The sequence below is a fragment of the Staurois parvus genome, unplaced genomic scaffold (assembly GCF_062004578.1).
Source record: "Staurois parvus isolate SC_StPar_1 unplaced genomic scaffold, SC_StPar_1.0 ptg000572l, whole genome shotgun sequence".
NCBI classification, from domain to species: Eukaryota; Metazoa; Chordata; class Amphibia; order Anura; family Ranidae; genus Staurois; species Staurois parvus.
Genome location: NW_028318368.1, coordinates 363,905 through 389,819, shown reverse-complemented (window position 1 = coordinate 389,819; position 25,915 = coordinate 363,905). Strand labels below are relative to the sequence as shown.

The 25,915-nt window shown below is 39.2% G+C and overlaps 1 protein-coding gene across 2 annotated transcripts in view; it reads left to right on the top strand.

Moving 5' to 3' along the window:
* MYOZ2 (myozenin 2) overlaps positions 1–24,480 on the top strand; it is a 117,263-nt gene extending 92,783 nt beyond the window's left edge. For both annotated transcript variants that reach the window (XM_089691778.1, XM_089691777.1), the window contains exons 4-6: positions 5,633–5,762; positions 8,077–8,260; positions 20,243–24,480. In XM_089691778.1, the coding sequence (XP_089547904.1) occupies positions 5,633–5,762; positions 8,077–8,260; positions 20,243–20,477 (549 nt within the window). In that variant the 3' untranslated portion in view covers positions 20,478–24,480. The remainder of the gene's footprint in view (positions 1–5,632; positions 5,763–8,076; positions 8,261–20,242) is intronic.
* The last annotated feature ends 1,435 nt before the right edge of the window (positions 24,481–25,915 follow it).

The window sequence follows — 25,915 nt, the reverse complement described above, 5'->3', positions numbered from 1 at the left end:
TGCTCAGTTGTGAGCCGACTGTGAAACAATAGGAAGTCACAGCTGGCTTCCCACACTCAAGATGGCGGCGCCAGGAACCCAAAGACCAGCAAAGGGTGATGCCTGAGTGATGACAGCTCTGCGTTCCTAGGCTGATGAAGATTTATTTATAAAAAGTCAGCAGCTGTAGTATTTGTAGCTGCTGACTATTAATTTATTTGCAAACGGCAGGAGATCTTGTTTGCTGAACAGCAATTTTCAGGTCTTGCCACAGATTTTCATTTGGATTTAGGTTTGGACTTTGGCTGGGCTATTTTAACACATGAATATGCTTTGATCTAAACCAGGGATCTCCAAACTTTCTAAACAAAGGGCCAGTTTGCTGTCCTTCAGACTTTAGGGGGACCGGACTGTGGCCATTGGGAGTAGAAAAGGTCCTGACGTCAGTGGGAATAAACCATGCCCCTTCTTTGGCTTTAGTAGGAGCAATGGCACCCCATCGTTGGTGTCATTGGGAGGAATTGTGCTCCATCATTGGTGTCATTGGTTTTGATTGTTGATGTCATTGTGAGGAATTGTGCCCCATAATTGATGTCATTGGGAGGATTTGTGCGCCTCCATTGGTGTCAGTGGAGGGAATTATGCCCCATTGGTGGTATCAGTGGATAAAACAGTGCTCCAAGGGCCGGATAAAAGCAAGCAAAGGGTCACATCTGGTGCTCTGGGCAACAGTTTGGAGACCACTGATCTAAACCATTCCATTGTAGCCAAAATTAGGGAAATTCTCCTTGTCCCTGAAACAGGTGGCCACATTGGAAGATTTCCCATTTTCTCTTGTTCTGAGGACAGCTCTAGAATTCTGGATGTCCCATCACCTTCTTTATAAGTGATCATATAACAGCTATTGTTCAAACACATCTTTATTGATTCTATGAAAGCATAGCACATGCTGTAGTGTTGCCTATTGAAGCAGAATAGTATAAGCTTTAAGACAGAGGTGGGGAAGCTAGTTAGTAGGGGGTCCAAATGGTTTTCCTGGTGGCTCCGCTATAAAAGGTTACACCTCTGACCGAACTGACTCTCAACATGCCTCATCATGGAATACTGAACATTATGTCTACTAAAAGCCAAGAGATAATGAGCATATTCTTCCGTCTCATGAACAGATGTACCTGGTTACTGTTGTTATATAACATAAAAGGCAACACTCATCCCAGAAGTTACAGCATACACTGACATAATTGGAATTACCACAAGGAAGATAAACAGTCTATTGAGATTATTCATACTCTCAGCACCTCTCACTCCTATTTTTCATGACTGCTAACCTGTAAACATACATGCATGAATTCTTCAGAAGGAATAATAGGTAGAAGTGCCAGTACAGGTTGTTTTTAAAACACTATGTACAAAAATATCACACTGCAGCTAGTGACATGACATTAACAGTAAGCAGTCTTGTAGACTCTGCACGGGTAATACATTCTTGAAATTCCCAAAATGAATTGACCACAGGACACGTTTGTAGCATGACACTGTAAAATCAAAACACACAACGCCCATCTACAGTACATAATATGTATACGATTGAAAGGAATGAGCACATATCTCAGAATCTACTCATGTTTTTTAATTGGGGGAAACCAGTTTACATTATGATCTGGTATAAGCTTGCAATTCCAACACTTTTATACAGGTTCTGAAAATTAAAGCGTATGTAAAACCAGCACTTTTTTTCTTAGTTATGGATAGAGTGGTAAAAGATTAAAAAAAAAACCCATCTGTTTATTTATTTATTTTTTGTATGCTTGTGTAGCACTACCCTCGTAAGGGCCCTAGATTTGAATTGGGTCCCCCTATGCTCAGCACAGTCAGTAAACAGTGCTTGAGCTTGATTTTGTAATTTTATCAAGGGGTAAACTTGGATAGGGTCTAGGGGTATATGGGATGCCGGAAGAACTGTATAACTTGAGGACCACTCCTTAGCAACTATGTACAAAGATACGGATCAGCAACCATCTTTTCTGGAAAAGTCTCTTAGGTGTACCTCCTCAGACCCTGGATGATTCCTTCTCTTCACCCAGCTGGTTGAGGGTATCCTTGAGCAAGGGGGCCCAAGAGCTGCTGATTGAACAGTCCCAGATGAGAAGCTAGTTTGGTCTTTCACCTGACTGCCCTCTCCCATTATCTGGCCCAGGGGTTGTAAGAGCACTCACACTGTCCTCTCCTGTTGGTTTATTGGGTTTGGTGGCTACCTTCAGGCTTTACGCTGGGCTGGCTCCTTCCCTGCTACACAATCTGTTCTCCCCAGAAGACATTGAGGCAGTGAAGATCCTCTTCTCCAGCGACCTGCCTGTAGGTAGGTTCTGCTCCCTGGGGCCCCCTCCCAAGCTCCTCACTCCAGCCTTCCTCAATCCATCTTCCACCTAACTCTACATGCCTCCCCCCAGGCTCTGCCACATTTGAGGGTTGCCCTAGTCACCATGCCCAGCCTCAAACATGCAGATCTGGGTCTCCTCACCTCAAAGTAAATGAACAGAAGAGAAATCCAAATCAAATCACTATTTAGTGTGACCACCCTTTGCTTTCAAAACAGTATCAATTCTTCTAGGTACATGTGCACAGAGTTTTTGAAGGAACTGGAGAACTAACCACAAATCTCCTGTGGATGTAGGCTGCCTCACATCCTTCTATATATTCCTTCTTCATGTAAACCCAGACAGACTTGATGATGTTGAGATCACGGCTCTGTGGGGGCCAAACCATCACTTCCAGGACTCAATGTTTTTTTTTACTCTGAAGATACTTTTCAATGACATTGTCTGTATGTTTGGGGTCATTGTTCTGATGCAGAATACATTTGGGGCCAATCACAAGCCTCCCTAATGGCATGGCATGATGGATAAGTACCTGCCTGTATTTCTCAGCATTGGGGACACCATTGACCCTGACCAGATCTCCAATTCCATTTGCAGAAATGCAGCCCATGCAGCAAGGAACCTCCACCATGCTTCAATATTGCCTGCAGACACTCATTATTGTACCAATCTCCAGCCTCCTACTACAGCTGGATATTTCACATTTTGACGTATCAGTCCAGAGCACCTGCTGCCATTTGTCTGCACACCAGTTTATATGTTTTTGTGCATAGTTGAGTCGCTTAGCCTTGTTTCCAAGTTGGAAGTATGGCTTTTTTGGCTGCAATTCTCCTGTGAAGACCACTTCTGGCCAGACTCCTCCAGACAGTAGATGGGTGTACCTGGGTCCCACTGTTTTCTACCAGTTCTGTGTTGATGGCACTGTTGGACATCTTCAGATGTTGAAGGGACGTAAACATGATGTGTCTTTCATCTGCTGCATTAAGTTTCCTTGGCCGGCCACTGCATCTACTGATGCAGTATAACTACCTTGTGTCTTATTGTGCTCAGACTTGTCACTGTATATGACCTGTGACATGAAACTGTCTTCCACAGCCACATCTTAATAGCAGAGTTTGCCTGTTCCTTTCTCAGTTTTAAGCCTCCTACACAGCTGTTTCTGTTTTAGCTTATGACTGTGTTTCAACCTACAAATGAAACTGATGCTCATTAGCACCTGCCTGGTATAATTGGATAATCATGCATCTAACTCTAATCCTACAAAATCCCAGACTTTGTGCAAGTGTAAGAATTGATGCTGGTTTGAAGCCAAAGGGTAGTCACCCCAAATATTGATTTGATTTAGTTTTAGTTTCTTCTGTTCACTCAGTTTGTATTTTGTAAATTGATCAAAACAAACTGTTAAAATTTATATTTTTGAAAGCATTCTTTCATACCTGCCTAAAACGTTTGCACAGTACTGACATCAATATATATATAGTTGTGTTCAAAATAATAGCAGTCAGACATCACTAGCCTGATCAATCACTGTTTTTAGTAGAAATTATATTTCTACATGGCAAATAATTTACTAGCAGGTGTAGTACAGTAATAGAAATCCAGAAGACCCAACAGTCAGGACATGCATGCTGCTGATTCTGTGTAATTGAATCACTAATTGAAAGGGGCATGTTCAAAATAATAGCAGTGTGGAAGAAAGCGAATAACTACCATTCGAATGGATAGAAGAATAGCCAAAATGGCAAGGACTCAGCCAACAATCAGCTCCAGGAAGATCAAAGAAGGTCTAAAGTTACCTGTGAGTACTGTTACAATTAGAGGACACCTATGTGAAGCCAAGCTATCTGCAAGAAGCCCCCGCAAAGTCCCACTATTGAAAAAAAGACATGTGCTGAAGAGGTTACAATTTGCCAAAGAGCACATTGACTGGTCTAAAGAGAAATGGCGCAACATTTTGTGGACTGATGAAAGTAAGATTGTTCTTTTTGGGTCTAGTGGCCGGAGACAGTTTGTCAGACTACCCCCAAACACTGAATTCAAGCCACAGTACACTGTGAAGACAGTGAAGCATGGTTGCGCAAGCATCATGATATGGGGATGTTTCTCATACTACGGTGTTGGGCCTATTTATCGCATACCAGGGTTCATGGATCAGTTTGAATACATCAGAATACTTGAAGAGGTCATGCTGCCTTATGCTGAAGAGGAAATGCCCTTGAAATGGGTGTTCCAACAAGACAACGACCCCAAACACACCAGTAAACGTGCAACATCTTGGTTCCAGACCAACAAGATTGATGTTATGGAGTGGCCAGTCCAATCCCCGGATTTTAATCCAATAGAAAACATGTGGGTTGACATCAAAAATGCATTTTCTGAGGCAAAACCAAAAAATAGAGAAGAACTGTGGAATGTAGTCCAATCATCCTGGGCTGGAATACCTGTTCACAGGTGCCAGAAGTTGGTTGACTCCATGCAACACAGATGTACAGCAGTTCTCAGAAACAGTGCTTATACAACTAAATATTAATTAAGTGATTCAAAGGAAAGCAAAATCTTCAAACATTTTTCAGTTTATATAGTGAATGTTTGAGTTTGTAAAGAAGAATACAAACATACTCCCTTCTCATTGGCCTACCTCATCGCAGGCTATCCCCTCTTCAGTCTATCATGAATGCTGCTGCCAGACTTATCCACCTTACTAACCATTCTGTATCTGCCACCCCTCTCTGCCAATCCTTCCACTGGCTTCCCGTTGCCCAACGGATAAAATTCAAAACATTAACAATAACGTATAAAGCCATTTATAACTCTGCCCCAAATTACATCACCGATCTTGTCTCTAAATATCACCCAAACCATACTCTATGCTCCTCGCAAGACCTCCTACTCTCCAGCTTCCTTGTCTCCTCCTCCCATGCTCGTCTCCAGGACTTCTCCAGAGCCACTGCTATTTTTTTGAACAGACTAATATTCACTTTTCTTCAATTTTTTTAGAGGAACAACACAAATTTGATATATTTTTCTTCATGTTTTGATTTGGAATAGAATGTGTAGTGTTCCCAATTAATTTGTGTGTATGGAAATAAAAGCTATTAGAAGGATTTTGAGCTTTATTCACTTTTTTCAACACATTGCTATTACTTTGAACACAGCTGTATATATATATATATATATATATATATATATATATACACACAGTGTATATATGCGAGTGTTCTAGGTTCTGGTACTTATTTGAGTTACCAATTACATCTGTTTTTTTTTACATTTAGCAAAATGAGATACAGCAGAATGGAAACACAGAAGGAATTTCATCTGGATCTGCACAACAGATAGCTCCACAGACACCTCCTAACACTCCAGATCCTCGAAGCCTGCCAAACCCTGAAACCATTGCACCAGGTACACTTTACTATGTTAAACACTGTGGTCTATCTCTGAATTGTATTTTGAGCATCTTTGCAGGGTCTTTAGCTGATCATATTTGGCATAGATCAGTCCCATCGCTTGGGATAATCAGACTGTGTGATACTCAGCTATTAAAAAAGAACTGTAAAAAATGCCAGCAAACAATGAAACTCAAAAAACATTGTAGATAAAAGAAATCATCATTTATGTTGGAAAATCTAAGAAAAACGGTTAACGGTTGTATCTTCTTGTCATAGAAATGAGAACTTACCTCTCCATATGAAAGGGCTAAGATAAAATACTCATGCCAGGTATAAAAATAAACAGTGGATGTAGGTGTACAATGATCATGAAAAGGATGAACAGATGTCTCATTTTATACTGAACAATCTGACACATGAGTTTTCTTTAACATCTATCTATCTATCTATCTATCTATCTATCTATCTATCTATCTATCTATCTATCCTGTATGCATACTATCACTTCTTCTAGGTGTACTATAAACAGAAATACATTGAAGGTATTTTATTTATTTTATTTTTATTTATTTCAGGTACTTATATAGCGCCATCAATTTACGCAGCACTGTACATATATTGTACATTCACATCAGTTCCTAACCCTCAAGGGGTGTACAGTCTAAGGTCCCTAACTCACATTCATATACAAGGGCCAATTTAGACCAGCATGTTTTTGGAGTATATAATGCATACCTTAAAATGTAAGATCACATTTTCAGAAAATATGAAAATGTGACTACTGTATACCCTCCCCACCCCAGCCCTGGTCACTGGGGAAAGGAGTCCAAATAAATGCTTCCTCTTACCTGCAGCTGACTAATGACTTCATCTTAGCCTAAGCAAAGTCTCTACTGGAGCTCAATAGCTGCAATGGTAAAAGGTACAGTATCATCTTTTTAAAGGTCCATGTTAAGCCACACCAAATAAAATAATGATTTTTTTTATGGTTATTGAACTGTTGTATTTGAGTTATTGAATAAGCTTAATAGCTTTCTATAGGATCAAAAGATAATGACAATAGGATAAATCTCTCCTGAATACAAACCAGATGATACTGATTACAGTTATATAATTCCATAGTCATAGCCAATGCTGAACCCACATGCAGTGATGCAGATATGATATGACGTCAGGCATTACAGTAGAAAAGATAGTAACTACATTATTATTATTTTTTTTCATAATTTAATTGCATACAACACAACTATTTTCATTAACAATCATACAGTTTTTTTCACTGATGCCTACATTGGTGGCAAAAAAAGAGCTGTTACAAGCTGATTGCATATTAGGCAGCACATAATGTACAGATACGTTTGAATGCCCATTTTGTTTGTTCTACCCATTCATTATTCCTATTAGTCAGTAAAATGCTACATGAGCAATCTCCACAGACCATTCTTAGTAAGAGTTGTGTGTATACAGCTGGCTGAAGCATAAGATCATGTAACGCAGGCCATACATGGGTCGAATTCCGAAAATGGTACCTAAGAATTTTCGTTCGAATTTCACACCATCAGTGGGCCGCGGCATCAGATGATTTTTGTGAGGCCATTGAATTTGAGTGATCTGGCATTTTGAAAAATGAATGAATTTCTAATCACTGATGAGAAAATCATGCGGGAAATATAATTTTAAAAAAATGAGCATGAGCTGTGACCTGGAAAGAAAAGAAGATTCTTAGCCATAAAAATTCTTTTCTGTAGCAACATGAGGTGAAATTGAAGGTCTGGTTGGCCAAGTTTCGAAATCAATGGTTTCCTAAAGAAAATTATTTTGGAATTCGACCCATGTATGGTCTGCATTAGGTTGCACATGCCAGCTGGAGAAGTCCAACTCTGCTCACTGACTTTTACACCTGAAAGGGATAGACTGGGGGATTGTGTTCTATTCTGAAGCAAGGCGTCACCAGCACACCAATCCCTCGCTCAATGGAACTTTATTAGGTCATCATGGAAAATAGCAATGTTTCAGGGCCACTCAGAGCGACCTTTGTCACACAGTATGGATGTCATACATTACTTCTGTTCTTCCATGACACCATCTATATGATCACTGAAGCACCCCCAGCAGATTCACATTCCAAATACCATCTGGTGTGCAGCTGGAAAATCTCAGTCCTGTTCTAATTTGAAGGTGTCCATAGACACACTTGACACGTTAGAAATTAGAATGACTATACAGCATGTATGTTCTTTTATGTAGACTATTGCTAATTATATTGTTAAAATACAGGGGTTTGGGAATGTCATGGTTTTCTGATACCTTCTTTCTCACATATCTAGGATACACTGGTCCACTTACAGAAGTGCCACCAGAAAAATTTAATGAGACAGCAGTTCCTAAATACTATATGTCTCCTTGGGAAGAAGCTATTGTTAATGAACCAGAACTACTGGAATCCTTGTACTCCAAGATGCCCACACCAGGGGATAAGATGCTGCCTCCCGACTACAGAAGTTTTAACAGGTAGATGTATTACATTTTTGTACTACTCTGCACTGCTGTTTTACAAAACTACCAACTACGAGGTTGTTTAAAAAATAATTCTTGCCAAACAGATTTCAAGACTTTAGATATACATGTAATATGTTAAGCAATGACACATTAAAATGCCCTTGTGGTATCATAAGTTTAACTCTGTTATATTTACAAATGACAATAAAATATACTTGACACATAGGAGATTATTTATTAAAACTGGAAAGTGCAAAATCTGATGCAACTCTGCATAGAAACCAATCAGCTTCCAGGTTTTATTGTAAAGCTTAATTCAACAAGTTGAAGTTAGAAGCTGATTGCTAGCATGCAAAGCTGCACCAGATTTTGCGTGCACCAATGTTAGTAAATGTCTTCCATACTGTACGTACTACAACCAATTTCACAACACAGAGCTAAGATCTATAAATACCTATCCCTAACTATTGCCTTGAAATCCCTATACGATATTCATTAAGTTTTTGTTATGTATTTATTGATCTTTGTTTTATCATTTAGATGTTTTTAGGATACTTTTTTTCACATCAAACATGTGGCGTTCATAAATCACCACCCTGAACACCCTTTTCTGTTTAATTTCTCCACTCTTTTAGACAGTTTGACTAAGAATGGGGAAGGTACTAAGTAAATCAAAGGTATTAGGTTAGGTAATTAAAGCTTAGGAATATTTCAATAGGCTATTCTTGGCAAGAAAACCACTTGATATGGTGTTAGCAGACAAGTAACAGTGCACAATAGCAGAATGTGTGCACCACTTTCTAAATATCAAATATGTGAGAGGGATTTGAGGATAATAAGGTCTTATGAACAGCTGTTGGAACTAATTATTAAGTATGCTGTGATGTCAGCTCCTAACTGATTCATGGAAAAGACAGAAAACTTCTTACATGGGAAAATAATATACTGTAAAATGAATGTGATCATAGCAAAAGTCTGAAAAATATATTATATTTGAATTGTCTGTTTCTTTTCTTCCTAACTTCCATCCTCAAGTTAATAGGCTCAGTAGACGTGTGTTTTGTGTTGTAACAAATTGATTTTCAGATGAAAATTTGATTTTTGAAGATTCAGATCTATACGAATCTCCAAATGGACATAGTAATGAATGTCAGCGAATCTGAAAAAAGCTATAACCAAATTAAGCCCAACTCATGCTGACACCAACTTAAACCTCCAGTCAGAGGAACCATCTGGCTGCAACCACAAATTAGGCTCACAGACAGTTTAGAGTGAACTGATATCTTGGTTGTATTGAGATCAAATGTAAGCACAGTAGACAACAGAAACATTTGTGCATGAAATAACAGCTATCACTTTGAGTAATTTCAAGCAAAAGTAAAACTCAGCAAAATCTCAATTAGTTATGGAAGTTCTGCAATTCAGAATTTAGCCAGTAACCCCAGTCCTGAGATGTCTTTCTCCAGAGAGAAAAGAAAAAAAAGTACCAAGCAGAGCAGCCAGCTCACTTTGGGCTCTCAAAAGAAGGTGACAGGGTTCAATTCTGAGGTTAAGAAAAAAAAAGTCTGGATTTGAGTATGTCACTGTCCCTTTAAACTACAGTATAATATCTTCTGCATTCTCAATGGGGCCCAAGTTGGTGCACTTTAAGAATTAAAATTCCTCTTGAAGCAAAAGAATACAAAACAAAGTAGCTGCCCCTTTAAGTGGTAGGTAGCCTGGACGGTACCCCATTAACACACACAGGGTAAGATGTAAATTTAGGCAGGGATTAAAGAATGAGCAGAAGCCCTTTCTGCAGGGATTCTTTCCTCTTGTGACCCCAGGGGCAAACTGCAGCAGTGCAGGAGCTCTTTGGTGAATGTGGGCCAACTGCAATGGAAGCCATGATGTGGCTTAACTTGCGGAGGGCAAGACATGGCAGTGGGCTCTTGTGATTGAATTATGCTGAAAGTGTAGTAACCAATAGGCCTGGTAAAGTAGGCCCTAACATGTGTAAGTTGCGAACAGTGCCAGTTAAACTAGGCAGAAAGCATCAGACTTGAGTTATGTTATTGGCAACTTGAATGGCTTTAGAATGGAACTCTCTCAACCGATCCGTGGCACCGGTCCAGTAGCTGATGGTATCTCTTAGATGGGGGCCCCCAGTGTTCCGTGGTTCCTCCTTCATAGATCACTTCGGACAGCAGCACACTGGACCACAGGCCCGTGGGACAGCTCACCCACCTCTTCAGCAGTGTCAGCGGTCAGCAGCTTCTCCTTCTCCCTTCTCTCTCTCTGTGGCTTAGCCTGGCCTAGTTGTCTGGTGTACCACACAGCCTTCTCCTCCACACCTGCTCTCCAGCTTTCACCCCTCACTTCCTGCCCCAGGTTCCCAGCCTTCTGTATTTATCTACCTCTGCCCATGTGCCAGTTCCTCTGGGAAATGTAGTTTGTTAGCCCGCTGTCAAACAGCAAAGTCCTGCAGTCAACCTATGTATCACACAAAGCTATACAATAGGGTCTGTACAATTGGGCTGCATCTTGTTTCCATATACTGTAACATCCTGCAAGCAGTATTGCGATAGGGTGTTACACATAGAAAAAACCTTGAGCCTTTACAACCACTTTAATTCCTTCGCAATGTCCACCTTAAGCAGCCCAACTTCCTTCATCCCCACAGAACCCACATCATCATTGGCTACCAGTCCAGCATACTTGTTTGTAGAACAAACTTTGTTTTACAACTTCCATATCAGGTATATCTGCTGCATTTCTTTAACACAACAAAACAGAATGTCTCAAAACAGGGGGTACAACAGTTCCCATAACAGTTCAGTACTTCCTCTTTCCTCTACCAGTGGTACAGTCCCTAGCACCAGGAGGGGAGAAGCTGCACGCGCAAACTACTCACTGTCTCTGGTCCATATTTTTGGTGCCGATAACATGACTCCATTATTCTTCCTTTCCCCTTTATGGGTAGCCCGATGTTTTCCCCAAAGGTGGAAGCATTTCACCAAGCTACTACATTGTGATCAGCATCCTTTCAAGAAATAATGATTTCTCACCCTGAGGCTTCCACTAACTCCCCCCAGCTCATTACCCAACCAGGTTCTATACTCTTTGCCAGCTAGAGTAATAAGCAGAAAGAGCCCATAGCAATCCATGGGCGGGACTACTCAATAAAGGGACTTACACCTTGTTGCAAGTGGGTGAATATGTAAAAGCTTCAAAGATAAGGTGACTATTGCCTCAAGAGCTGCAATTTTTATTTAAAAAAAATAGAAAAAAGAAAAATATACCTGAGCTTCAACTAGGCATATAGTACCAATATGGATTTTTATAATATGCTGGGATGAAATATAAAAGGCCCAATAGAGACTGCAAAGTTCAGCAAGGCTATGTTTTCTCAGCCATTGCCATGTTACAAAGCTAGAGGAGATACTGACTAATCCAACTGTATCAATAATTTTGCCCTGTGTAAAATGCCTGTTCAGCCTATTCTAGGCAGCACTGGGCAGTGGAAGAGGAAGCAAATGCTGTCCAAGTTTGTGAGAAATGTGATCACTCAGAAAGTAAAATCTGCATAAATTCCAATATATATCACATAGTTGTAGATGCTATAACTTTCCCACAAACCAATAAATATACATGTATTGGGATTTTTTTTATCAAAGACATATAGCAAAATACATTTTGGCCAAAATTTATGACTAACTTTGAGTTTGCTGGATATTTTTTATAACAGAAAGTAGAAAATATTGTTTTTTTTCAAAATTTTAGGTCTTTTTTTGTTTATAGCGCAAAAAAGAAAAAAAAGAAAAGAAAAGGGGATCATATACCACTTAAAGAAAGCTCTATCTGTAGGAAAAAAGGAAATAAATTTCATTTATGTACAGTGTTGCATGACCGTGCAATTGTCAGGTATAGTAATGCAGCAGCGTATCACAAAAATGGCCTGGTCAGGAAGGGGGTAAATCCTCTGGAGGGTGGTTAATAAGGCTTACCTGTAGGTACGGTAAATATTTCCTAAACATGCACCATTTAGGAGATATTTACTGCAGCAGCGACGGTGATGTCACCGGCGCATGTGCACTACGCTCTCAATGGATGGCGTGCTGTCCATTGAGAGAGTCGTGTCGTGGCCGAAACTCTCACGCACATGAGTGGGATTGATGTCATTGCAGCTCAGCCAGGTATACGCCCACTGCCCGCAAACCCGGATGGAAGACCAGGTGAAGATGCGCTGGGGGGTTTCCTTTTCATGTAAGTCTTTCATAATGTGCTAGTATGTGATGCATACTAGCACATTATGCTCTTAAATTGCAGGGAGAAGTTTATCTAGATTTGTTTTTGCGGTTTACGACCTCTTTAAGCTCCAAAAGGTTTTACCCCCTTTATGACCAGGGCATTTTTTGGATATTAGGCGATGGGGCTACTTTAACGGGCAATTGCACAGTCATGCAACACTATACACAAATGAATTGTTTTTTTTTCACACAAATAGAGCTTTCTTTTGATGGTATTTGATCACCACTGGATTTTTTATTTCTTATTACATAAATGAAAAACAATACAAAAATGTAAAAAATCTAATTTCTTCATAAATCTAGGCCAAAATGTATTCTGCTACATGTCTTTGGTAAAAAAAAATCCCAATAAGTTTATATTGATTTTATTGATTGATATATTGGTTTGTGTGAAACTTATAGTGTAGACAAACAATGGCATATAAACTGGAATTGTTATTTATTTATTTGGCTTTATACTAGTAATGGCAATAATCTGCTACTTATAGTGGGACTGTGATTGTGTTGCGGGCAATCTGACACTAACTGACGCTGGGTGGGAACTGACTGACACTGACACTCACCAGTGACACTAATAAAGTGATCAGTGATAATACCCTATACTCTCACTGTACTAATGACACTGGCTGGGAAGGGGTTAACATATAGGGGCAATCAATGGGTTAACAAGGGTGCCTAACAATGTGTAATGTGTTCTGCTTTTACTAACAGATGTGGATGTTTTTTTTTTAAAACTAGCCACAGTGCCTTGTTACATAGCAACTCAGCATCCTCAGCATCCAAATTGAACCACTCTCTGCGCCCCCCACATGTCTATAAGTTGCTCACCACCTCGGGTGCTATTTCATCTCTACCTCAGGAAGTTTTGGGTATTTTTGAAAACTTTTATTCTGGTCTATTAGCTCCTCCCCTGTCAGATTCTGTTTTTTCATCTGACTCATGGCTGGACTCTATACCCCTCCCTGCCCTTACACCTTCTCAGATTGCCTCTCTTAATGCCCCTTGTACTATAGAGGAAATAACTCGTGCGATTAGCGCGCTAAAAAGTTCTACTGCACCAGGCCCCGACGGATTCACCACTAGTTATTATAAACATTTTGCCTCTACGTTGGCTCCCTATTTGATTACATTATTTAATGATGTTTTGCAGGGTGGTAAGTTCCCCGAGGAGATGCTGTTGGCTAATATGTCTCTAATACCCAAACCACAGAAATATCATCATTTACCTCAAAACTATAGACCAATCTCAGTAATGAATAACGATCTGAAAATATTTAGCCACATTTTGGCGGACAGATTGGCCCCTATTATCTCCTCTTTGGTCTCTCCAGACCAATCGAGTTTTATTTCTGACAGATTCATTACTGATAACATTCACCTCACTCTAAATGTTATTCAAGATGCCAATTTACATTCTAAAGAGGTTCTGTTGATGAGTCTAGACATAAACAAGGCCTTTGACAGTGTGCTTTGGCCCTATTTTTTTTCCTTCCTACGGAAAATGGGTTTCAGTGATGGGTTTTTGGCCGGTATACACGCCCTATACGACTCTCCTAAAACGAGAATAAGGCTTCCTGGCTGTAATTCTGACTTTTTTACATTGGGTAGAGGCACCCGTCAGGGTTGTCCTCTTTCACCCCTCTTGTTTGCGCTGGTGTTGGAACCTTTGGCAGTGGCGATCAAATCACATCCAGATATTTCTGGCTATCCATTTTCAATTTCACATTTCAAAATAAGCATGTATGCTGATGACGTTATGCTTTTTCTTACTAACCCGTTAATTTCATTGCCTAATTTATGTGCTGTATTGAACGATTTTGCTATAGCGTCAGGTGTCACTGTTAATTTCACCAAATCGGTGATTATGCCTGTTAATGTTCCTAATTCCCTAAGTGCATCTCTACGTAGTTCTTTTCCATTTCGTTGGGTCATGTATATCCTATTTGGGTGTTAATCTCACTCCCAGATACTCGGATATGTTTGCTGCTAATTATCCACCATGTGTATCTCGTCTCTCTACTCTATTAAAGATTTGGCATGGTTACCATATTTCCTTTCTGGGTAGAGTCACGGCGGTTAAAATGAATATCTTGCCTAAACTATTTTATCTTTTCAGAGCACTTCCAGTCCCGGTCTCGAAAACGTTTTTGGATCACTTTCAGCGGACTATTACCAATTTTATCTGGGGTAATAAGCGTCCACGTTTTGCTTCATCCATTTTGTACCGCTCACAACGGACGGGAGGTCTCGGTCTTCCCAATTTTTGGCTATATTACCTCTCGGCTTGTTTTGCGCAGCTATCACAATGGGCAACTATTAATTCTCTGACCCCATGGATCAAATTTGAATCTCAGTCTATACGCCCATTCTACTTACCAGGTATTCTGTGGTCCAAAATCTCTCCCCGATCGCTTACTTTCTACAACTCCATAAAGACCCATTCACTGATGCTTTGTTCCAAATACAAACTTACATTGAATCTAGTCTCTCTTATTCCCCCAGGTGTTTAATTTTTTGGTGATCCTACTTTTGTCACAGCTTTTTCCTCCCCTCAAACATTTTGTTGGTGGTACGATTGTTCCCTTATCAGATTATCTGATTTCCAAAGAGGAGGATCGTACATTACCTTTGATATGCTACGCAAGTTTTTTGATATCCCTCTTCGTGAGTACCATCGTTACCGACAGATTAGACACTTTTTTAATTCACATTTTGGCCTTATACCATCCTCCCTGATTTCCTTTTTTGAACGTATCAGCCGTGACTCTCCCAGAGGTAGGGGTCTTATTTCTGATCTTTATCATCAATCTTTGACCTGTCTTTCTCATACACCCCCTTTATACAGGCAAAAATGGGAGGAGGATAGTGGTATCACATTTTCGGATGAGGATTGGGATTCCATGGTGAATAACATATGTAAGTGCTCTAGATCTCTTTCTGTTCGTGAGACGGCCCTTAAGGTTTTAACCAGATGGTATTACACCCCATCAAGACTACATGTACTGTTCCCACAAATGTCCCCCTTCTGTTTCCAGGGCTGTGGCCATACAGGAACTTTGGTTCATATATTTTGGGATTGCCCGACCATATCTTTGATTTGGTGCAAGATATCTGAGGTGGCTACCTCACTGGTGGGTACCCAGGTACGATTGTCTATGCAGACCTGTTTATTGGGGGCTCATATCCCGGGGGTCTCTGATGCCATTATGAGATTGATACATACTATATGTATTGCCACTTTATGGTCTATTGCCTTGCATTGGAAGTCCAATACTGTACCCTTGACCTCCGTTTTACACAGAATCAATACTGTAATGCTCATGGAACTCATTCATTATACCCTACTGGATAAGATGCACTTATTTGATAAAAAATGGGAGTCATGGAGGGATTATAGACATTTATTACATGATTAATTACATTCCCAGTGAAAGTTGAATGGCATATATTGTTGACAGATGTATCATTTAACCTAACTCATCGTTTACACATTTCATGTGCTCGCTATCTATTTTTTTTTCTATTCCATCTTCTTTCTTACGTTAATATACTTTTCTGTAATGTACTATTCAAAAGTGCCTTGTTTTTGCTGAAAGTTCTATTTGAAAATGTACTGTTGTTTGACAGTCTACTTTTATACAATAAAATCGTTTGTAAACAAAAAAAATTAGCCACAGTGCTGCTCCATATACAAAGCCCTGTGTTGTTAGTAAACACAGGGCTCTGTACCGTGCTTTGCTAAGCTGATCAGCAGGTCCTGGCAATAAATCGGGACCTGCTGACCGACTTGTGCTGTACCAAATGACAGCACAGATGGGGCATCAGGTGGGAGTGCATGCTATAAATGCTGGATCATGTCCATGTATGTAGTCCAGCGCAGAGCAGCCAGCCACCCACAGTATATATACAGTGGGTGGTATGCAACTGGATAAATAGGCTGGGGCGCAGAACAGCAGTCACTTTCTCCTGGGGGATTAGGACCCAGCCTGACGACTGAGGCATCCCTGGGCTGCTGGCTACAGCACTGAAGAAATCCTTTTGGGGTCCCAGCTCCAATTAGAGCTCGTGGACCTCCATCCAGAGTGTCCTGAAGCAGTGCAGGAAGCTCTACAGGGGATTTAACTCATTTAAATTTAAAGTTCAAATTGACTTTATACATGCTAGATGTATTACCTTTGTTTCTTGGTAGTAATATACTCATATTCTAATATACTTAAATGGTTATTTCACCTTTAAAAAAAAACACTAAAGTCACTATACACCATTGCATAACCCCAAGCTAATCAAATTTTTTAAATATGCCGCTTGACAGCTAACATACCTGTAGGACATTTTTTCATTGACAGAAAGATGACGGAAAAACTGCAAGGGAGAGGCATAGCAGAGTAGAGGCATAGTTAAAAAAATGGGACTGGCTTAGGTTGATGCTATTGTGACTGAATATAGTGTTTTTTTTAAAGGTCAACAAACCCTCTAATATAAAGCTAAAATATGACTTGTATTAACCTCCCTAATGGTATTCCCGAGTGTAGCTCGGGGTAAAATGTCTATACCAAAAGCGGTAACCCCGAGCTACACTCGGGCTTACCATGCGGCGCTGCATAGGGAGTCCCTGCAGCACTTACCTTGTCCTTGGCTCCCGCGATGTGTCCCCTGCAGCGTCCCCGGCCATCTCCTCCGTCTGATGCCGGCATCCGGCTCCTGTGTTCCGGTCCCCGTGACATCGGGACGTACGGGCGCCGCCAGCGGCGGAAAATTTGAAAATTTAAAAAAAATGTCATTTTTTTCAAAACGATTCTACATAGTAAAACATTGCTGTTTCAACCCATTTCACATACATTTTGTCCCTAGTGCTTTGTCCTGTCCCCTGTCTGCATTTTGATTGTTCTTTCTGCCTGGAAACGTAGAAAAGTCCATGGCGTCCAAAAAGTGTCCCTTTAGGTCAAAAGCGGGTTTAGATCAGCTAGAGAACAGCGATAGTAAATCAGAACCACTTGCAGAATTGAGTGATAATGATTCGTGGAGAAATTCGTCATCAGACACTGAAAACAATTTTGCGACTTTGCTCAGCGATGTGCGAACTTGGCGCTATATTTCAAATTTCAGTGTTTTTGGTTTGATTATATTATTGAATTAAATGTATGATTTAGAATCTTGTTCAGACAGATTTCAGTGAGTTATTCCTAAAAATTACAGCCTACAATAAAAAAACTACATATTTCCATGCAAAATAATGGTACCGCTTTCAGCACCAAAAATCGGAAAGAATCATACCGCTAGGGAGGTTAAAGTGAAAGAGCATAGAAAATAATATGACTTGTTCCAAGTTAACAGTTGATGAGTGATCACAAGAGCCATTCTATTTCATGCTTCTGTACATCCTTTAGCTGCTTGGCTGTTGATAGTGGCAGTACGCTAGGCAGACCACCATAACCAGCCAAAGCAAATTATCCTGTCTGGGGTGGATACCAGAAGTTCAGGGGGTGATCTTGCCTTACACCTGTTACAGTTATGACAAGCCTGTCTGGCTTTAGGCCAGGTGTTACTTGATCCACGTTTGATTTGCCATGTATTCCTATGGAGGTTCTAACAGAGGGCAGGTGTCATTAGCAATAGTGTCATGTTACCCTTGTAGCATTCTCCACAGACATCCATGGCCAAAGTATTTGCTAGTGCTATTCCTGCTGTTTTTGTGTCATAGCCATTGACAGCAAGCTTACAGAAATATAGATACTATTATTACATAGATAATAAGGTTGAAAAAAGACATCAAGTTCATCCTTTCAACTCCTGCATTTCCGCTTTTGGCTCTTTTAGGAAGAACATTGTTGCCAATTTTGCCATAAAGGAGCAAAACTAATATCTTGATGACCCAACCCCCTCCCCCAAAGGTAGTGTGCTAAACCTATATTTGTCATGACTACCTCATTTGACAAAGCATTCAGTAGCTTAAGCAGTACATAAAGATTCCCTTTCTAAACTGATGGAAAAAAAAAATTATTTCTTCCATGACCAACTGATGGTTCTTGTTCTTTGTACAGGTTAAAAAATAAATTTTTAAATCTTTACACTGAATTCTTAAATCTTTACAGTGACTTTTTAAATGTTTACACTGACCACGGATATATTTAAACATGTTGATTAGATCACCTCTAAGGTGTTTTTTTCCCTAAACAGAACATACCATTTAAAAATCTTTAACTCTAATGAAACGTGCCTGCCACTGACCACTCTAAAACTCCTGTGTCCTTTTTACAATGTAGCGCTTAAAAATGGACTTTATATTCTAGAAATGGCCATACAAGAGATTACATGTAATTTGTTTAATCAGTTATAAGTGATTATACAATGCAAAAACAATATTAACATTACATGTTTTTATCTTCCTATTTTTATATCCAAAGATTGTATCTGCTGTTTCCCTACTTTGTAGACACTATAACTTTTGCACAAACCAATAATATACATTTATTGGAATTCTTGTTTTACCAAAGACATGTAGCAGAATACATTTTGGCCTAAATTTATGAATAAATTAGATTTTTGGATTTTTATGTAGGTTATGATTTATAACAGAAAGCAGAAAATTTACTTTTTCCCAAATTTCTGGTCATTTTACATTTATACAATATAATAAAAAGCCCAGTGGTAATTAAATACCATCAAAAGAAAGCTCTACTTGTGTGAAAAAAATGAAATAAATTTCATTTGGGTACAGTGTTGCATGACCGCACAATTGCCAGTTAAAATAGCAATAGCAAAAAATGATCTGGTCATGAATGGAGGTAAAACCTTCTGTAGGCCAACTTGTTAATTTGTTAATTTATTAACAACCTTTTGCAGTATATCACTGTCTTGCTGATTTTTTACTATTCTGTATACTCTTGTATCATTAGCAAAAAGGACATTATTGCTTTCTATTTTGTTCCCATAACATGAATGTTAAAAATAAGGGGGCCTAGCACCCATATATGTGGTATACAACTGTAAACTCTTGCTTACTTATGATATATTCTGTTAACGACTACCATTTGTTTTTTAACTGGTTTGTTGCGCAAGCAGAAATATTCTCTTCTAATCTTCAACTTCTATACAAGGCTAATTAGATGAACAGTTATATTACATAAATAGTACCACCAACATCCACCATTTAAACTTATATTTAATACATGCAATAATGTTTGCATTCAATTCTTCTTTGAAGGGTCAGTATACCCAAAGCTGATATTTAAGTTATTGGGTAGATGTGGGTTGGTTAAATACTGCTTTGGATTCTCCTATTTTTTTAAATTGCTGTCAATAAGAACTCTAATCCGCAGTTTTCATATCAAACCATCACCAACAACAAATGCAAAGAGTCTCCCATGCTATAATTAAAGGTTCATTTTTTAAAATTGAAAATTGCTCTATATTCACTGGCATTCTATGTGCTGCATCTGGGGTAGAAAGAATCTGTGAAGGAGGTAAAATAACCAGACAGTACAGTCAGGAAATCACACATCTGGTATCCTCAAGAAATATAAGAGGACATTGAGTGATTCCACCCATCAGCACCTGTTGGAAATATCAGTTTTGGTTGGGTAGCCTATAATTATGTTACTGTAACTTCTTACATGTTTAAATGTATTGTCCTTGGTCAAGGTATATTCATGGATTTCTTTTTATTATATTCACATGCTGCTATTTTGTTTTCTTTATACTTTAGGGCGGCTACTCCATTTGGTGGGTTTGAAAAAGCATCCAAGATGACTACATTCAAGATGCCAAAATTTGACCTGCCATCTATGAATGATTTCACATTTGATATGATACCAAACCCCATCAATTCAAGGAAATCCTTTAATAGAGCACCTCAAGGATGGACATCTCAACATCCCCATATTATAGTGTCCACTGACATCCTCTTCAACCCTGAAGTTCCAGAGTCTGATGATCTGTGAATAAAAATATTTATATCCATAAACTCTACTTAGAAAGCAATTTGTTGTTAAATGTTGTTACATTTATTTAACTCCCATTTATTTTCCTAGTTTTCTTTTTTTCAATCCCGTACAGAACAGGTGTTTTAACTGTAGTGTATGACCTGGACCTTAGCAGCAATATTCCTGAGCATTATCTAGGTGGATTTGTTTAGGGAAGGCATGAGATTAGGTTCCCATTTGCCTTGTGACCACACACTATTTCTTGCCTCTGCATCCATGTTGTGTTTCTTTAATGTTCATACTGGGAAAATGATTGTCATTAAAAATTGGCAGGGGTTGTGGCCAAGGAACAAAGTCATAGCTAGTCGTATGTTTGACCATTGTGATTATAGTGGAGACCATTCTGTGTGCAGGCCCTGGGGGTCATATTTCTAGGTGAAGAGCCTGCTCCTAGGATCATTTTTTTCTCTTCGTCTCACCTTTGTATTAAATCCATAGTTTCTACTGTAGGATATAGCACACTGTCAGCCTGTGCCTTTTAGCTTACAACTGGCAATCAGAAATGCACACTGAACAACACTTCCCTGCTGTGTTTTTGGAGTATCATAACACAAAAGGTGAAATTCTTTTGGACTGCCACTTGGAGCCAGATTTCATGATAGTAAAGCAGCTTCTTTTGTACCGTGTTGAGGAAAGACAAGGATGGAAATGGGTGACCCAAAGGAGAAGCTGCTAACTGATGAGTTCATCTCTTTGTCATTCTGCTATCTCCTCCTATTAGCATGTTCCTTGTTAGTACATGAGTACTGCAGCACAACTGACTGGCTCATATAGGGGCTTCTTTGGTCAGTCCTGTACAAGGGATTGCAGTAGGCTGATACCATGTCATATTCAGGAGAAACAAATAATGACGTTAGAATTAATACACAGCTGCATTTATCTGTGTCTTTTATATCTGCCCGGTGTTCTGTTTTCATTTTGTACAGAATGCTTTGTCCTGCCTGACCCTGACTGAAAAGGCCTTTTAAGTATGCACTTATGCAGAACTACTCATAGTCAGGTATGCTGGTATTGTCATTATACTATAAGTACAACAGGAGCAAAAGGGATAATTTCACTTTTTAAAAAAATGCCCATTTTTTTGCAAGTAAAAAAATGTGCATTTACTTTTTTTTTAAGAGCTTGGAAAGCATTGCACCAGCAATCAGCAGATCACTGGTGCCATGCAGGACTCCTACAAAATGTCAGTGTATCTTTGTGCCCATACATTCCATACAGGCAAGCAGATACAGGAACACTCAATGAATTACCACAGTGCTCAACAGCACCATGATAGTTCACTGAGAATTACAAGCAGACAGCCACAAAGGTTGTCAAGACTTGTAGTTCAACAAACATCCACTATCTCCTACGCTCAAGGACTCAGACTAAAAGAAGATTATTTAATGAACAGTGTGTTCATCCAGTGCTGATCAAAGGTTGTGCAGCTCTATCATGAAGCTGGGGAAGCTTGATAAAACTGTAGAAAGGGATAAAAGAAAGAGTGCACCAACCTTGCGCATTACCTCAGTAAACAATTAATAATTTTATTAAAGAAATATACTCACAAGAGTAACGATAAAACAGACATAAAATAACCATAGTCCACACAGGGTTACAGGTCACATGCAAATTCCATCCAAAGGGGAGATAAAAGCTAACACGTTTCGAAGGGTGATCCCTTCTTCATCAGAGCTGGGTTTGGCAGATAAAAAAAAACTCAATTCGGCAGAGTTCCCATAGCTAGGAGGCATTCAGCCACTGAGTGTCAGTATTTCAGTCTGTTTAGGAACTGAGGTTTTTTTTTATCTGTTAAACCCAGCTCTGATGAAGAAGGGATCACACTTCGAAACGCATTAACTTTTATCTTGTGAGTATATTTCTTTAATAAAATTATTCATTGTTTACTGAGGTAATGCGCAAGGTGGGTGCGCTCCTTCTTTTATCCCTTCTAAAGACTTGTAGTTCATTCATTCACAGAACTTTGTGAATGAATGACAGAGCCAAGTGGGTGGAGCCCTGCACAGATGCGCTGTTTTCAAAAAGTGACAGCTAGTACATGGAACTTCTCCCCATATTGCTGTCACTGGGGGGGGGGATCAGGCAGCAGCTGCAGTTGTGGGAACATGTTACATGTTCCACCCTAAAAATGGGTGGAACATGTAACATGTTCCCAAAGGTGAACTTATCCTTTAAGCCCAGGAGGTCAGTGGTTGCAGCGTTTACCTGCTATTTCCCATTATTTACCAACTAAGTGCTCTTTATGTTCTCTAAATGAAAACAGCATCTCTCTTTTCATCACATCTGCTTGCTTTGCCTTCTATTTAAGCCTTTATCAAAATAGGTTGTGAAAAAAGTTAAAAGGGTGCCTTTAAAGCTGAAATCCAGGAATTCAGCTACTTTGTAAAATGTGCAGGCATACTATGAGTTAAGTTTAATGAGGTGCATGCTACCTCCTGGACTTAGGCCTTATCTCTTTAACTTCCTGCCCCACCCATATCAAAATGATGGCCGGGCAGAACTTTTGTGGATGTCATATGATGTCCTCCAAGAATGAGCCTCGCATGTGGCCACGCGGCCATGATTTTCCACCACCTGGACACAGCCAATGACAGATCGCTGTACCAGCCTGCTGCAGGTACCATGTGATCGCTGTGAACAGTTGTACACAATTAATGGCTTCGATTCATGCCATTCCATGTGTACAGTTGTGTTGCTAGCTGTGATTGGTAACAGTGATCACATGGTACAGACAGGGCCAATCACAGCACATCTGTACCATGTGATTAGCTGTGGTCAATCATATTCTGTGAATGGGGAGCAGAGGGGAGGAAAGGTCAGAGCAGTTGTGTGCGAGAACATAGGGTCTCTCCTCTCATAGCCCCAAAGTGTAACCTCCACAAAACTGTCAGATGTAGATAAACAAGATAAGTCCAGGAGGTAGCATGCAACGTCCTGGACTTAACTTATAGCAACTTGCTGACTGTCTAACTGGGAAAATACATCATGTTTTTGATGTTTATTACTGGCGTTATGGCTGCAGCTAGATGCTATAACCCCTTTTAATTTTTCCCTCCGGCACCGGTTTTTCTGTTAAAAGTGATCTGAGTGCAGGATTCATCACTGGATCACTTTTAGAAGTGGTGGGAGGGGTTGCCCCGTACCTCGCTGCTTTCCAGTGGTTCCCAGGTTTACCTGGCTGTCCAGTGCTGGTGGCTGTTGGTCACAGAAATGAGTGAAGGATAGATGGCCTCTTCTCATTTCTATGGCCTAGGAGGACTGCACTGCATCGACATTACGATTTGGAGATTTGGAGTCTTATAGACCCCAGATCTCTCCATAAAGATGACCTGTCATGCTGTATTGTTACCGCAAGGGATGTTTATATTTCTTGAGATAGCAATAAAGGTGATAAAAAATAACATTTAAAGGAACAGTGTAAAAATAAAAAAGTTATAAAATAAATAAAAAATATTTTTTGCCCCGTCCCCCCATGTAGAGTGGAAGTTTGGGTAGAGATGAGTTCAGATGGTGCCTGAGCTCATTTCTAAATGGGGGATAAAAACAATAAAAACAAGCCTGTTGTTTTGTCTTGAATCTGCAAAAAACAGCTCTCCTTTAAGGAGACCTCTAAAATAATGCTAGAGACTAATTCCAAATTTTCCTAAATATTAGTTCACCTAAAGTATACTACAACTGGACAAAGTTTCACAACCCCATAGAAAACAGCAATGTGCAAGAACCAAAAAGGATATTGTGTTTAGATGCTTTGCTTAATAAGTCTGAAGAAATTATTATTTTGGTTGTTATGGATTAATGTATATAGTTTCTTTTTAAATAAAATTTAGTACATGTAGAAATAAGGATAACTTATGGCATGTAAAAAAGACATATAATGTTATTTAGCTGAAATAATGTATACATCTTAAATTGTGAATGTTAATATCCAGTACAAATAAAACGGTTCTATAAACACTAATAACACATCAAATGTGATATTATTATATGAATGCTGTAAATGGTTGATTAGATGCATGTTAACAGGAGGAGGGAGCAGAGTGAGTAGAACTTGTTTTGCTCCTATTTCATAGTCCATTCAGCAGCCAGCTGGCAGAACATTACATCACTGTGATTTTTAACTCCAACGGAGACAGAGTTGTCAAACTCATGGATGTGCTGTCTGGCAGAAGTGTGTGAATCACAAAACTGTCTGGAAATAGAAATTTACAAAGATATATGAATTCCTCTGCAGAAATTCACATGTTTATTCCAGTTTGGTAAATGAATTTCAAATGGCAGTTTACATGGAGCTTTAATGACATAAAACATATCCTTGCAAATGGAAGACATTACATTAGACATGTAAATGTATATACCAATAACTGTTACTTCCTCATTCTTTTCTGTGAATCATATTTCTATTTTAAATGAACATTGTTCTATTTATGCTCTGTGGGGATGATTAATGATTGTTCAAGCAAACATCCCCTCAGATATTTTTAACAAATATATATTAGTTCAAAATATATTTTTTGAGCTGAATCTGTGTGAAAAAAAAGTCTAGATGGAAAATCCACAAATACAGGCATACCTCGGTTTACCAATTTTATTTCGTTCTGCGGGACTTTTCATATTGTGAAAAATTGGTAAACCGAAATGCGGTTTCCCGTAGGAATGTATTGAAAACCAATTAATCCAATCCGGAGGTCAGAAAAAAGTAAAAAAAAGTTTTATCTGTTCAAAACTCTTTATAAAGTGCACTTTAAAGGCATAAAGGGACATGATTTTAAAAAAATCCTAAATGCATTGAAAACCAATTAATCCATTACCGAGGTCAGAATAAAGTCAAAAAAAGTTTTATCTGTTCAAAACTCTTTATAAAGTACACTTTAAAGGCATAGTACTGTACAGGGACATGATTAAAAAAAAAATTTGTAAATGCATTAAAAACTAATTAATCCGTTCATATTGTAAACCGAGCCATTATTTTCAATGGATTTTCATTCGTAAGTCGACAATTGCTTTAACCGAGGTGTTCGTAAACCGAGGTATGCCTGTAATCCCTAGTATTATATTATGTTTTTTGCCCTGTTGTTGATGTCAGACAGATGAGTGACCTGAACCACCTATTCATTGATGATTTAATATATGTAATTATGTAACAGAATACTGTGGCTTAGTGTTAATAGGAGAAGCAATGTTTGGTGAAGTCTGTCTAAAAACCCTAGACAATAATATAGCTTTAAATCATGTTACCTCCAAGAGCCATTTCCAAGAGCTTGTACAAATGCTTCTATATCTGGGGATAATACCACATTTCTACCAAGAGTATGCACACCTGCTAGCATAGGGACCCTGCCTAAAGTTGAAGTGTCTCAGTCCAAGTTGAGGGCTAGGCTGTTGTCATTCTGAACTCT